Source organism: Oncorhynchus keta, chromosome 35, assembly GCF_023373465.1.
Source record: "Oncorhynchus keta strain PuntledgeMale-10-30-2019 chromosome 35, Oket_V2, whole genome shotgun sequence".
NCBI lineage: Eukaryota > Metazoa > Chordata > Actinopteri > Salmoniformes > Salmonidae > Oncorhynchus > Oncorhynchus keta.
The window spans coordinates 12,278,390-12,295,252 of NC_068455.1; the positions used below are offsets into that span (position 1 = coordinate 12,278,390).

Consider the following 16,863-nt stretch of genomic DNA (forward strand, 5'->3'; position numbering starts at 1 on the left):
TATCATGATTGAGTGGAGTCCGCTTCTGATGGACATACAGTGGGGTAAAAAAGTATTTATTCAGCCACCAATTGTGCAATTTCTCCCACTTAAAAAGATGAGAGAGGCCTGTAATTTTCCTCATAGGTACACTTCAACTATGACAGACAAAATGAGAAAAAAAAATCCAGAAAATCACATTGTAGGATTTTTAATGAATTTATTTGCAAATTATGGTGGAAAATAAGTATTTTTGTAAATTTCTGTTTGAAAAAGCTAGCCTTTGCTTTTCTAACTGCCTGTGTATATTGATTCTTAACTTCCCTGAAAAGTTTCATATCGCGGAGGCTATTCAATGCTAATGCAGTACACCACAGGATGTTTCTGTGCAGAAGATAGCCCTATTTGGTAAAAGCAAAGAGAAACGACCGTCCATCATTACTTGAAGACATGAAGGTCAGTCAATGCAGAAAATTTAAAGAACTTTGAAAGTTTCTTTAAGTGCATTCGCAAAAATCATCATGCGCTATGATGAAACTGGCTCTCATGAGGACCGCCACAGGAAAGGAAGACCCATAGTTACCTCTGCTGCAGAGGATAAGTTCATTAGAGTTACCAGCCTCAGAAATTGCAGCCCAAATAAATGCTTCACAGAGGTCAAGTAACAGACACATCTCAACATCAAATGTTCAGAGGAGCCTGTGTGAATCAGGCCTTCATAGCTGAATTGCTGCAGAGAAACCATTACTAAAAGGACACCAACAAGAATAAAAATAGCTTGAGCCAAGAAATACAAGCAACGGACCTACCAGTGGAAATTTGTCCTTTGGTCTTATTAGTCCAAATTTGAGATTTTTGGTTCCAACTGTCATGTCTTTGTGAGATGCAGTGTGGGTGAACGGATGATCTCTGCATGTGTATTTCCCACCGTGAAGCATGGAGGAGGTAGTGTTATAGTGTGGGGGTGCTTTGCTGTTGACACTGTCAGTGATTTATTTAGAATTTAAGGCACACTTAACCAGCATGGCTACCACAGCATGCTGCAGCGATACGCCATCCCATTTGGTTTACGCTTAGTGGGACTATCATTTGTTTTTCAACAGGACAATGAACCAACACACCTCCAGGCTGTGTAAGGGCTATTTTACCAAGAAGGAGAGTGATGGAGTGCTGCATCAGATGACCTGGCCTCCACAATCCACCGACCTCAACCAAATTGAGATGGTTTGGGATGAGTCGGACCGCAGAGTGAAGGAAAAGCAGCCAACAAGTGCTCAGCATATGTGGGAACTCCTTCAAGACTGTTGGAAAAGCATTCCAAGTGAAGCTGGTTGAGAGAATACCTAGAGTGTGCAAAACTGTCATCTGTGGCAATTTGAAGAATTTCAAATAGAAAATATATTTGGATTTGTTATACAATTTTTTTGGTTACTAAATGATTCCATATGTTTTTTTCATAGTTTTGATGTCTTCACTATTATTCTACAATGTAGAAAATAGTGAAAATAAAGAAAACCCCTTCAACGAGAAGGAGTTCTAAAACTTTTGACCGGTAGTTTAAATATGAGGGATTGGAAATGCTGCAGACGATTACATTGTTAGAAGCCACAATCTATCTGCAATATTAAAGCTGATCTACTCCCTTAACTTTTATAAAAATATTTGCTATTGTCGTCTGGATGTTGAAAATGCTATTGTATTCCATCATTCCATCAGTTTTAATTTTCCAAAATTACAGTACACAATTACTTTCGACATCACATTTATCATGGGTATACAATTGTGTTCATTAAACAAACAATTGTTATGGTATGAAACCTTTTATTTTATGATGCTATAAACATGTTACAGACCAAAAGTTTTTCATTTTTGCTCCTCTCTTCTCTTAATTCTGCTTTACATGTCACTTTTCTTCCTCCCAAGACTTGCGGAGTAACAGATAGCAGTACGTGTATAAATGTGTGTGTATACTGTATGAAATTCACCAAAATATATGAAATATGTTAGATGATGTATTATTTTATGTTACTTCTGTTGGCGTCGTTTCCTTTTGAGACTTATCTGTATCTCCTCCTGGTAACACAGAGATGTATAATAAGGGACTAATGCTGATTAATATAAACATAAACACAAACACAAACACTAACATTAACACAAACATTAACACAAACATTAACATTAACACAGAGATGCATAATAAGGGACTAATGCTAATTAATATAAACATAAACACAAACACAAACACAAACACAAACACAAACACAAACATAAACAATTAACATTAACATTAACATTAACATTAACACAAACATTAACAATAACATTAACATTAACACAAACATTAACAATAACATTAACATTAACACACACATTAACATTAACACAAACATTAACATTAACATTAACACAAACATTAACATTAACATTAACATTAACACAAACATTAACATTAACATTAACATAAACACAAACATTAACAATAACATTAACATTAACACAAACATTAACAGTAACATAAACATAAACATAAACATTAACATTATTATTAACATTAACATTAACATTAACATAAACATAAACATAAACACAAACATACCCATTTAAGTTCTCCACGTCTTCTATGGTCTCAGGGAAATCGATGCCTCTCATCTCTGGTAATAGCATGACCAGTCCACTGGACAACACGGTCATGACACCTACAGATAGACATCGTACAGTATTATCAAGCATTGGAGCTGACAGTTCTGAGATGCAGAGATATGAGCTGTATATCACAGTAAGATCAATCTTTTGACGTTAATGTGAGAGTTTAATAATTTGTTCTTCATCAATTTATCTGCATGTATTTCTAAAATACAAAATATGCAAAGAAGAGGAGGGCAATCAACAAACAGGAGTGGGGGTGCAACCCCCCACACACACACATTTAAAAAAATATGTAATCTTTGCAAAGGAAAAGGCACAAAAATGCATATATATATATATTTAAAAAATGTAAAATACAATTGTGAAATACCATAGAGGAAGAGAGGCAGTTCCTGCCAGATACTGGCCAGTCTGTAGAGCAAGAAAGGGGCAACTATAGCTCCTATATCACTGGCTGATGAGCACACAGACACGCCCAGGTTTCTGTCAAATACAAGCGATATTAGTCTTGATATACAGTACACTACGTCATATCAATATGATTTCATTATTTTTTTCAAACACTGGATAATACAGTAGTGTTTACACATATTCCAATGTGTATTATTGCATGTTACTGTTACGGTTCACATACACTTAGGTTGGAGTCATTAAAACTCGTTTTTCAACCATCCAAAAATGTCTTGTTAACAAACTATATTTTTGACAAGTTGGTTAGGACATCTACTTTGTGCATGACACAAGTCATTTTTCCAACAATTGTTTACAGACAGATTTTTTTCACTTATAATTCACTGTATCACAATTCCAGTGGATCAGACGTTTACATACACTAAGTTGACTGTGCCTTTAAACAGCTTGGAAAATTCCAGAAAATTGTGTCATGGCATTAGAAGCTTCTGATAGGCTAATTGACATAATTTCAGTCAATTGGAGGTGTACCTGTGGATGTATTTCAAGGCTTACCTTCAAACTCATTGCCTCTTTGCATGACATCACAGGAAAATCAAAAGAAATTAGCCAAGACCTCAGAAAAAAATTTAGACTTCCACAAGTCTGGTTCATCCTTGGGAGCAATTTCCAAATGCCTGAAGGTACCACGTTCATCTGTACAAACAATAGTACGCAAGTATAAACACCATGGGACCATGCAAACGTCATACCGCTCAGGAAGGAGACGAGTTCTGTCTCCTAGAGATGAACATACTTTGGTGTGAAAAGTGCAAATCAATCCCAGAACAACAGCAAAGGACCTTGTGAAGATAATGGAGGAAACAGGTACAAAAGTATCTATAGCCACAGTAAATCAAGTCCTATATCGACATAACCTAAAAAGCCGTTCTGCAAGGAAGAAGCCACTGCTCCAAAACCGCCATATAAAAGCCAGACTACGGTTTGCAACTGCACATGGGGACAAAGATCATACTTTTTGGAGAAATGTCCTCTGGTCTGATGAAACAAAAACAGAACTGTTTGGCTATAATGACCATCGTTATGTTTGGAGGAAAAAGCCGAAGAATACCATCCCAACTGTGAAGCACAGGGGTGGCAGCATCATGTTGTGGCGGTGCTTTGCTGCAGGAGGGACTGGTGCACTTCACAAAATAGATGGCATCATGAGGGCGGAAAATTATGTGGATATATTGAAGCAACATCTCAAGACATCAGTCAGGAAGTCAAAGCTTGGTCCCAAATGGATCTTCCAAATGGACAATGACCCCAAGCATACTTCCAAAGTTGTGGCAAAATGGCTTAAGGACAACAAAGTCAAAGTATTGGAGTGGCCATCACAAAGCCCTGACTTCAATCCCATAGAAAATGTGTGGGCAGAACTAAAAAAGTGTGTGCGAGCAAGGAGGGCTACAAACCTGACTCAGTTACACCAGCTCTGTCAGAAGGAATGGGCCAAAATTCACCCAACTTATTGTGGGAAGCTTGTGGAAGGCTACCCGAAACGTTTGACCCAAGTTAAACAATTTAAAGGCAATGCTACCAAATACTAATTGAGTGTATGTAAACTTCTGACCCACTGGGAATGTGATGAAAGAAATAAAAGCTGAAATAAATCATTCTCTCTACTATTATTCTGACATTTCACATTCTTAAAATAAAGTGGTGATCCTAACTGACCTAAGACTGGGAATTTTTACTACGATTAAATGTCAAGAATTGTGAAAAACTGAGTTTAAATGTATTTGGCTAAGGTGTATGTAAACTTCCGACTTCAACTGTACTACTAACAGCAGTGTTGTGTTCGAGACCGCCTAAAGCGAGACTCAAGACCAAGACCGGAGAAGACCGAGACCAAAAAAATGGGAGTCCATTTCAAGACTATGATTGTAATTTTGTCAAATAATCACCATAATAAGAGTTCTAAATGTCCAGTATTTCTGTGTTCATATTTCACAACAACATCTGGATTCTTTAGACACTTAGAATAGTGAAAAAATGCATTCTGGGAGAAAATAGAGCCACTCTACAAATTATTACTAACCCAAACACAGTGGGGAACAATGGGCCTTCTACTCCTTTAGAGAAGGGCTAAGGATTTATACAAATAATTATTATAATAATAATTATCATTATATTATTATTTTCAATGATGTTCTGATTTAATCTCTTGAGGTTTTATTGGAAAGGAAAGAGTTAACACTGAAGATATTTTTCTTTCTGACTTGTGATCATTGCCCTTGCTAGTTAGATTGTATTGACATTTCCAGCCTTAGTTACATCCGTCCGTTTTTGTCCAGAATATTGAGTCATTGAAACTGAAACAGTGCATCCTGAATGGAGACAGCAAACTATGTATCAGACCAGCTGTGATTTACTACCTGATAGCAATATTTATTTTGTATTGGTGGATTATATTAATCATGCATTGAACTGCATCCATCTATTCTGACAACAATGCCTTACTGTACGTCATGGAATGTTGAGTTCAAATAGAACATATTTTAAAACCTCTTATGAAGTTAGTTTTGTAGGATAAATTGGGAATTTTATCTTTTTGACTGATATTATGATTGTCTGTTTGTTTCATATCTGCAAAGTATTTAAAACATTGTCAGTTCCACTTCAAACTCACCGGTTACTTTGTGTGCTAAATGTGACATTGTTGTGTGGTGATTTAACATCATGCTGTGTGTGACTGCTGTCTTTCCATCAGCCCTGTGCAGTGGAGTAGTGGTGATTTAACATCATGCTGTGTGTGACTGCTGTCTTTCCATCAGCCCTATCCAATGGAGTAGTGGTGATTTAACATCATGCTGTGTGTGACTGCTGTCTTTCCATCAGCCCTGTGCAGTGGAGTAGTGGTGATTTAACATCATGCTGTGTGTGACTGCTGTCTTTCCATCAGCCCTATCCAATGGAGTAGTGGTGATTTAACATCATGCTGTGTGTGACTGCTGTCTTTCCATCAGCCCTATCCAATGGAGTAGTGGTGATTTAACATCATGCTGTGTGTGACTGCTGTCTTTCCATCAGCCCTATCCAATGGAGTAGTGGTGATTTAACATCATGCTGTGTGTGACTGCTGTCTTTCCATCAGCCCTATCCAATGGAGTAGTGGTGCTTTAGCATCATGCTGTGTGTGACTGCTGTCTTTCCATCAGCCCTATCCAATGGAGTAGTGGTGCTTTAGCATCATGCTGTGTGTGACTGCTGTCTTTCCATCAGCCCTATCCAATGGAGTAGTGGTGCTTTAACATCATGCTGTGTGTGACTGCTGTCTTTCCATCCGCCCTGTGCAGTGGTGTAGTGGTGCTTTAACATCATGCTGTGTGTGACTGCTGTCTTTCCATCAGCCCTGTGCAGTGGTGTAGTGGTGCCTGGAGATGTGGGTATACTCGAATTTTGCCAGAAAGTTACCAAACGGTCATGTCCAATCAATGTCCAATCAATCATGGAGAGGTTCATGTGGACCTCCCTTGGAAAACCACTGTACTCGTGAACCTTGGAGGAAGACCAGCAGTGAGAGGTTCATGTAGAATGTAGCCCATAACAGAGAAAGCCTGAGTGAAAAATCCTGTGTTTTCCTATAGATTTGTCAGATTTTCACTCTCAAAATCACCATTTTGTTTTTATAGAAAAAAATGCAAGCATTTGATGGTCTAACTCCTCAACAATGCTTAAACCACATCAATCTGATTGGGTGGGCCTGTCAGGTCTTGACTCCCCATTGGGTGGGCCTGTCAGGTTCTGGCTGATTTTGGCATGGAATGACATCGGTAGCCGGTAGGGTGGGAAAGACCAATTCATGATATCGACCAGTAAATGCTAACTACGGCAACAATGGGGGTTGTAGACATGGATGGGCCTGGGTGGACACAGGCCCACCCAACCTGTCCAGTCCTGACTCCCCAGTGGGTGGGCCTGTCCGGTCCTGACTCCCCAGTGGGTGGGTCTGTCAGGTCCTGGCTGATTGACATCGATGTCATTCCATGCCCAAACCAGTTGAGAGTTGAACACTCTTGCTGCCTGCAGATTCTGTTGAAACTAGGCTATGTGGATATATTCCACGTGCTTTGCGATTGGGTAGGCTACTTTGTGCACAATTTCTCTTTTGTACTACATAACTGATAAATCATACACCTCCACTACACTACTTTGATACACATCAGTAGGGATTAAGAAGTGAGTATACGCAATCCCCACTGAAAAAAAGTGGGTACACGGTTATACCTGTGTATACCCTCTACTACACTGTACCTGTGTATACCCTCTACTACACTGTACCTGTGTATACCCTCTACTACACTGTCCCTGTGTATACCCTCTACTACACTGTCCCGAGACGAGACCGAGTCAAGACCGCATGACACCGAGACAAGACCGCATGACACCGAGACAAGACCGCATGACATCGAGACAAGACCGAGTCAAGACCGCATGACACCGAGACAAGACCGAGTCATAATGTGGTAACGAGACCGAGTCAAGACCGAGACAGGTCCCGAGTACTACAGCATTGACTACCAGTATGTAATCCAGGTTGTAAAAATGTTAGGTTTGAGCAGCATTAATGACTTGAGTTTGATGTTATTATTTGGTTCTACTCTCACCTGAGAGGTGTTGGGTACAGCTCAGAGTTGGCAAAATTGACCGTCTCAAATCCAATGGCGACAGAAAGCCTCCCAATGATTGCTATGGCTTTCTTCAGCCACAGATAGTCTATAGAAGATGAAAAAAGAAAGGTGAATATATTAAACTACCCATCATATTTTAACGGCCAAATTAAGCAGAATGGTCATCCCAGAAATGTTAAGGATGGGAATACTACAGATAATCTCATAGTGAAAGGAAATGATCAGAAATAAAGAGAGGAATATAAAAACGAATAAAAGGGGGAAAAGCAACTCTCAGAATCCAACATTTTCAGTCTGAGCTTCACCATGTCAGTTATCATCAGAGTTGTGTAACTGAGTTTTAATTGGTTCTTCACCATGTCAGTTATCATCAGAGTTGTGTAACTGAGTTTTAATTGGTTCTTCACCATGTCAGTTATCATCAGAGTTGTGTAACTGAGTTTTAATTCGTTCTTCACCATGTCAGTTATCATCAGAGTTGTGTAACTGAGTTTTAATTGGTTCTTCACCATGTCAGTTATCATCAGAGTTGTGTAACTGAGTTTTAATTGGTTGACCTCCATCTTCAGCTTGAAATGCCACCACCAGGAACAACGTGGGATTGAATCCCACCCCAACCACTTCTCACTTTCTCCTCTCTGCAATAATATCTGCATTCTGAGCTTAATAATATAATAATGCAGAAAGTGGACAAGTCTCTATTCTCCTATTTCAAATAATACATTCAAATACCAACTCACCTACTGAGACGAAGGGCACTATGAGGCAGGCGACTCCTCCTATGAAGTTAGACACAGCCATGAGAGGTCTCCGTCCAACCCTGTCCACCAACAGGTAGAAGATGATGCCGGTGGGCAGCTCCACGGCTGCAGAGATGAAGAAATCCCGGAAGATATTGTTTCCAGTGATCGCCAGGCGGAGAACCAACCCTTGGAAAACCACTGCGCTCGTGAACCTTGGAGGAAGACCAGCAGGAAGAGGTTAATGTGGAATGTAGCCCATGACAGAGACAGGGTGATTTTTTGGATTCATTGATCTGAGGACTTCCTGTACAGATAAAGTATTATTTGATGGGCGTCACAGAACAGCATGCGACACTCACCTGGCACAACATCATTTAATTTCCATGGTGATGAGGAGGATGTGTGGCATTTGTTCAATTAAATGCAGTAAAATATTTTTCTCCAGTTGAGTGCAGCATGATATGATACAAACTGCATCTGAATGCAGCCTAGTCTATTACAAAGAAACTCTTTGAGTGGAACAGTAAACATCATGTATAGTGCACATTCCATTTCAAATGTGTCTGGCACCAGCCATGACAGTTATTTGGTGTATGTGGTGAATTTTCTAAACTCTTAGTACAAACATCTAAACTGGTAACACAAACGAAACCAGTTTAACATTCAAAACCTTTCATTGTGCATTCATTTTGTTTGTAGACATCACCACACAACCATTGCCAAAAAGATATATGTGTTGTGGATGGGATAGAGGAAAGGTCACAGGTTCAATCCCAGAGCTCTGGACTGGTTTAAATTTGTTCTGTTTCAACCCTGTCTCAAACCTTAACCCTTACCTTCAAAATTCGGGAATTACTACCTAAACTTGACCTTCCAAATTTGACGTTTACCCCCGCACTGGACAAACGTTAAATACTCAAGTGAGACCGTGATATCTTGTTGCCCAGTTGGCTTGTCTCTTACCAAGCGTAGATGAGGATCAGAGTGTTTCTCCTCATGTTGGACGTCCTAAACAGATCCATGAATGACGGACGACTTATCTCTGCCTCCTGCTCCTGCTTCTCCTCCAGAGGATCAAACTGAAAAAAAGACTGATATGTGATAAGTGATATGCCTGATGATACCCCCAGTGTGTGTATAATTTTATGCTAAGCATAACCATACTCAGAAGAGAGCTCCCTGAAGCACAACAAGATGTTTCAGACACTACTCCGAAGAGAGCTCCCTGAAGCACAACAAGATGTTTCAGACACTACTCCGAAGAGAGCTCTATGAAGCACAACAAGATGTTTCAGACACTACTCCGAAGAGAGCTCCCTGAAGCACAACAAGATGTTTCAGACACTACTCCGAAGAGAGCTCCCTGAAGCACAACAAGATGTTTCAGACACTACTCCGAAGAGAGCTCCCTGAAGCACAACAAGATGTTTCAGACACTACTCCGAAGAGAGCTCCCTGAAGCACAACAAGATGTTTCAGACACTACTCCGAAGAGAGCTCCCTGAAGCACAACAAGATGTTTCAGACACTACTCCGAAGAGAGCTCCCTGAAGCACAACAAGATGTTTCAGACACTACTCCGAAGAGAGCTCCCTGAAGCACAACAAGATGTTTCAGACACTACTCCGAAGAGAGCTCCCTGAAGCACAACAAGATGTTTCAGACACTACTCCGAAGAGAGCTCTATGAAGCACAACAAGATGTTTCAGACACTACTCCAGAAGAGAGCTCTATGAAGCACAACAAGATGTTTCAGACACTACTCCGAAGAGAACTCTCTGAAGCACAACAAGATGTTTCAGAAATCAAAAGTAGGCAACCTCTCTAAAATTCTCTGGGACAGTTCTCTTATTGCACTTGGTAATGTTTTTAGCGATCCTCATAGCCTCTTTGGTTCTTCGTTGTGACAACAACCAGCGAGGAGATTCTGGAATGAGCCTGAAATGGAAAATATATTTTTATATTTTTATTATAATAATCAGCTTAATTTCATAGGTTTTACTCAAACCCCTGGACACCACACACTATAGGATCATCAAGGCAGATTGCATTTTTATAAAGTATAATTTTGCATTCCAATTTCATAAGTCATGTCACAATGGTTGGTGGCCAGAACAACAACTGTCACCTGTCACCTGTCAGCTGTGTGTGTGTGTGTGTGTGTGTGTGTGTGTGTGTGTGTGTGTGTGTGTGTGTGTGTGTGTGTGTGTGTGTGTGTGTGTGTGTGTGTGTGTGTGTGTGTGTGTGTGTGTGTGCGTGCGTGTGTGCGTGCAGAAATATTGACATATTACCAAACGTAAGTGATGAAGATGAAGCAGGGAAGACTCATGGCCAGCTGTAGGGTTTTCCAGGAGGGCAAGAAGTATGCCAAGAGAGGTAGGATGGCCATCCCAGTGGAATAAAAGGTGCGGGACAGCAATGAGACAAACTTCCGGTTGTTTGAGCCAAAGAACTCAATGACTATCAAAGACAAAAACAAGAAGGACCACAATAACAGAACATCAAAGCAGGAGCCGGTACAGAACGGAGCACAAAACCTCCCATATCATTCCTCTGAACACTAATACATGGACGCTGACTTTCTACCTAAAAACTGGAAGAACTTGTCCCGATTGGTATTTTTAAATCACCAATGAATGATCTTGAGACTGATTCACTGACCTGTCAATGTTTTTAATTTGCTGTTTTTGATTTAGTTATAATCTTGTGAATTCTATGGTTTTTACTAGATTACTTGTAGTTTTTCATGTTGTTTGTCTGTAATTCATGTTGTTTGTCTGTAAACCCTCTTGAAAAAGATATTTTAAATCTCAATGAGCCCTTCCTGGTTAAATAAAGGTTACATTTAAAAAAATAGATAAAACATAATAATAAAAAACCTTATATGGACTGTGTTCCTGTGTTCCTATGTTCCTGTGTTCCTGTGTTCCTGTGTTCCTATGTTCCTGTGTTCATGTGTTCCTGTGTTCCTGTGTTCCTGTGTTCCTGTGTTTCTGTGTTTCTGTGTTCTGTTTTTGTGTTCTGTGATTTATAATTTTGCATATATTATTAATACATTTTTACTTTGTAAAAACAATGCCCATGTGTTTCAGTGATGTTATGTGTGACTGCATTTCTAGTCAACGAAGAGCAGAGAACACCTCCTTTACATAGCAGTATTTCACATTTAAGGCTGGATTCTGGTGCTTCCATACCAGTCACATACCAGCTTCTGTTTCAATAAAGAACTTACTAAACACATAGCTGACTGTCCATGCTCCCTTGCAACAGAAGCCCTGGAGAACTCTGAAGAGCAGCAGCAGGGGGTAAGAGGGTGACAGCATCACAACTATCCCTGACACCCCCAGGCCAAACATAGACAGGATGAAACAGGGCTTCCTTCCAAACCTGTTGGAGGAGGAATAATGAAAGTGTAAGAATGCAACTGACATCATTTAAACGATTAAGTAGCATGTCAGAATAACTACTTTTAAGGAAAGGTAGGACTACTACTGCTGAAAGGCAGTAGTAACCTACCTAACTGTGTTTTTACTCTGCTGCATAAGGGGAATGATCCCATAATACCCATACAGGTTATATTGACAGTATTTATTGACAGTATATAAACAGCTGCTTTGGTGGCATTTACATTGATTGATGCTATGTATTATTATTATCACAGTGTTGAAACAAAATGCTGGTGTACCTGTCTGCCAAGTATCCAGTGACAAAAGCACCAATGAAGAACCCTCCAGCCAGGGACACCTGAATCAAATCTGCAAGCCATGAATCCTCACACACTAAGGAAAACTGGGATAGATAAAGAAACAGGTAAATACATAGATAACATGATGTATATTGGTGACAAATGCACCTTTTGTATTGCTGAGAAAACAGATCCTTGCTCAAGGGGGGGAAGTCATGCTTAGTTTAAAATGAAGGAGTGACCCTTCTCACTGATAATGACATGCTGTCAAATTATCAATGATAAATGTTGCACTTGAACTTTTGTTGGTATTTGAAGTTATCCTGAATAATAGGCTATTCAGTACATTTACTGACCATGCACTTGCAACAGATTGTAATTAATTCATTCATTTAGAAAATGTATCCTTCCTATTTCTTTCTCTGGCAGATAAACACACCCCTTTTAAACAATTCAGAGTGAAAGATAGATCTAACTCTTGGTTTTGTTCTGAGTTATCTGAGCTTATTCAGATGAGAAATCAGGACTGGGCCAAATACTTTGTTGTGGACTGGTCATTTTTCAGACAATTGAGAAACAGATGTATAATCTCCATCTCTGACTCTGACTCTGCTGGTGATCCTTCTAAATGTTAGAACACAGTAAATTGCACTAAAGCGTACAAATTCCTCTCCTTCCCTGCCTAAGCAAGTTTTGTCTGACGCTGGCATCATAACTGAGAAGAATGGGATGAGTGATGCTTTTAATCATAATTTTATCTCAGAAGTATTTTTATTTGAGAGAAACCGTGGTCTAATTGACGTTGGTCAGTCAACCGAAAGACAAAGTGAATCTTTGTTTTCATTTCAGCAATTTACTATCTGTGATGTGCTAGATGCCGTGCTTGTGATTAATGTATTTAAAAACAAATCCACTTGGGCTGATATGCCTGATCCATTTTCGCTGCAGCTCTCTGCCCCCCTCATTGCTGAACCATTAACCCATTTATGATTTTTTTTTTTATATTTTGGGGTATTTATTATGGGTCCTTGGCAAAAACGTATGTTGACAGAGCTCCAGAATTCCTCTGTGGAGATGGGAGAAGCGTCCAGAAGGACCACCATCTCTGCAGCACTCCACCAATCAGGCCTTTAGTGTAGAGTGGCTTATGCATATGTAATCGTGTGTATAGTGCATATGTTATCATGTGTGTGTATAGTGTGTATGTTATCGCTTGTGTGTATGCAAGTGTCTGTGTCTATGTTATTTTTCAAATCTATTCTAAATGTACACCAGTCAAGTTTTGGACCAGGTCATAGCACTATCTCTGCTGCATCCCTAGTTATAAATGATGTGCTTAATTGTATGGATAAAGGGCAACATTCTGCTGCCCTCTTCATTGACCAGTCAAAGGCTTTGGATACTGATGATCACTCACTGCTAATTCAGAGGCATTTCTTAATTGGACTAGACCAGGCTGCATGTAACTGGCTAATAAATTACTTGACAGACAGAACTCAATGCATATCTACTGATGGTGCTAAATCAGGTTTTTTGGATATTACAAAAGGTTTGGGTCCTTTACTTTTTAGACGAACAATATCGACATGTCTGTAAAAAAAAAATATGTAATCTGTGCAACTTCCAGCACGTGTTGACTGTGAACACTGAGGCAGTACCCGCTTTAAGTTACAGTTTTAGGCTACCGTGGCTATTTGATCGTAATGTAGGCTGCAAGTTCAAATCCCCAAGCTGACAAGGTACAAATCTGTCGTTCTGCCCCTGAACAGGCAGTTAACCCACTGTTCCTAGGCATCATTGAAAATAAGAATTTGTTCTGACTTGCCTAGTAAAATAAAGGTAAAATTAAAACATTTAAAAATGTATCACAGGAGGTTGGTGGCACGTTCATTTGTGAGGACAGGCTCGTGGTAATGGCTGAAGCGAAATTATTAGAATGGTATCAAACACACGGTTGCCATTCCATTTGCGACGTTCCAGGCATTATTATGAGCCATCCTCCCCTCATCACCCTCCACTGTCATCTATATGAACACAGCTGCTACTTCATTAAAGTTGTTAGATGCAGTTTATCATAATACACTGCACTTCATTATGTGCAACAGTTTAGCACTCATGATGTCATGTAGGTTGATACATTTTTTGCTATGTTTTCCTTTACAAAAAAAAATCCCACTGTACCTAACATCATCAGTAAACTTTAGACATACGAGTTACCACCCCTGGTCTCAGGGATGGATAACTCTGTAGATCCCATTGGTCTCTACTGAGTTAGGTAAATCAGCTTTCAGTTATTGCATCATAATTGAGGAACAATCTTCAAAATGTCCTGAAATGTGCTGTTTTGATGCCTATAGGTCCATTCAGAAGGCTGATTGAGGACCTTTTTACTGATGAATATCTTTGTTTTTTATGACCATGTTTTTCTTTTCTGCTTGCATTTTTTATTTAAATTGATGTGTTGTATTTTCTGTAATTTAGTTCAGGGCTCATCTGTAAAATATACATTTCATCTCTCTATGACTCCCTGATCAAATTAAGGTTAAATAAAAATGAATTAATTCTTCATTCGTTCAATTATTTCTTAGTAGAATTTGAGCTCCTGAACTTCCAGACACAGCGGGGTTTTTTGAAGACCAAATTTACCTCTGAAACGATAGTAGTGCGAGACGGATCAAACACCCAGCCGCTATCGCACGCGACTACCGGTAACTGGGTGAGATTAGAAATCAAGGGCCAGTCGATGAGGTCACTGCAGTTGCTCTGGCTGGCGTTCCAGAACTTCCAGGCCACATCGAACCTCTGGCAGCGGCTGTAGGTGCCCAATGCGCCCTGTCCCGACTCATCCAACAGCGGGACGGTGAGTTCACGCAGCTCCTTGTCTGTCCAGTCACATTCATCCTGGATGTGCTCTGTCCCGGAGGTCCGGCACCAGTGTACGGGGGTGTTCCCCAAGAACACGACTCCTACGAGGACGAACGCGAAGGTCAGCACCGGCAGAGACCCGAGGACAGTGATTCTCCTTTGGTATGGTCCGTAATCTCCGATGTGGACGAACAGGTCATCTAAATTCGGCATTGTTTTATTTCTTTATCTTGGGTTGACAGATGTCACTTGTCGTGTGGAGGGCTCATCATCCTTTTAAAGAGAGGGTCAAGTAATTTGACAAGGCACTTCTTTTGTTCAAGTCAATCATTTGGATAGGTTGACTCCATGCGTAATTGTACCTTACTACAGATGTAGTATCTTAATTTGATCACTCTGTTGCTGCTGATAATTGTCCTGCACAGCAGGAAATGCAAACTTGTAGTGTATTCAATGTTTAAAAATGCTTTTAAAGTTTGTAATTTCAACTTTGAAATGTCAGACTTGATTTGCCCTAACAAAATGTTAACAACCCGTAAAAAAAACAACAACATTTAATTATAATAATTCACATTTCCTTTTTCTTCAGGATCATTTTCCTGCTGTAGCAAACTGGCTCAAATGAATATCCTACATATGTAGAAGTAGAGGTGGGGCTAGTCGAGAGACTTGTTCAAAGTCCCTCAAAGAGAAGGAGAAGACACTCAAGAAAGGGGCTTCATGACCTAAGCAGAACTGTGGGCTCAGTAGGCTAATGTAAATTGAACTTGATGTGTACAGATGTATGATCTTAACTTGATCACCCTGTTGCAGAACTTTTCTGCAGTGCAAGAAATGTAAAACTCGTAGTGTATTTGAGATTTTTTTAAAGATTCTGCAGGTTGTAATTTACACGTTGAAATTTCAGACTTGATTTTCCCCAACATAAATGTACATTAATTACAATCCACATAATAATCCTAATGTCCTGTTGCTACATATTATTTTCCTGCTGTAGCAAACTGGCTCAAATTAAGATCCTACATCTGTATAGGTTGACAGTCTGAAGCATTTTCTGCCTGTAGTTGACTTCAAGGGAGAGAGGCCTTTTCTTGGTGCTCTGCCCATACACTGTACACTATGCAACATATATATGCAACATATTGCATTTAGCCTATATAACATGCAATATGTAACATGAACATTTTACAATATATGTGACATAAATTATACAATATACAAGTTGAACATCAAATGACAGTAAACATATTCAGAGTCTAAAAATAATGCAGACTACAATATCCCCTCAGACTTATTTATTTCATAAAATAATTTTATAGAAGAACTGACTAAATGTCACAACTTTCTTTAATTCAATATATAAAGTATGACAATATAACTCACAAGAGTCCATTCAAAGCATTCAAAGGCTGTTTCAATAGGTAATATTGACCATTTTTTTGTTAGTTTTTAATCCCCCTTCCACGCAGGAGGCCTTTTGTCTTTTGGTAGGCCATCACTGTAAATAAGAATTTGTTCTTAACTGACTTGGCTAGTTAAATAAAGGTTAAATAAAAAAAATATATTTAAAAAATACAAATCGATCTCGTCTGTCCAGTTGTGCAACATTTCAAGAGAGATACGGACAGCTTGTTTATTTTCCTAACTTGGACTTGAGTACCGGGGCACGGGACATAAGAATAAGACAACCACAAGTCAATGCATAACTGTTTTGAGGATTTGTACAGCATGTGAGATTAAATACAAATAAATGTCCCCAAAAAATCCCCTTGAAGTTCATTTCCTTTTTGTCTTTCCTACACACTGCGTTGTCATGGTACCGAAACAAAACAAGGAACAATAATACCAGGACGATATT

General features: G+C 39.4%; 1 protein-coding gene across 1 annotated transcript; it reads right to left on the bottom strand.

The window, feature by feature from the left end:
• Window positions 1-2,036: 2,036 nt before the first annotated feature.
• slc22a3 (solute carrier family 22 member 3) lies at window positions 2,037-15,292 on the bottom strand. Its single transcript, XM_052495858.1, has 11 exons — window positions 14,787-15,292; window positions 12,141-12,244; window positions 11,688-11,842; window positions 10,747-10,915; window positions 10,276-10,393; window positions 9,419-9,534; window positions 8,453-8,667; window positions 7,689-7,797; window positions 2,996-3,108; window positions 2,576-2,675; window positions 2,037-2,052 (listed from the first exon to the last, which is right to left on the bottom strand). Exons 1-11 carry the CDS (start codon window positions 15,216-15,218, stop codon window positions 2,037-2,039), a joined length of 1,647 nt encoding a protein of 548 aa, XP_052351818.1. The 5' UTR covers window positions 15,219-15,292.
• Window positions 15,293-16,863: the final 1,571 nt, after the last annotated feature.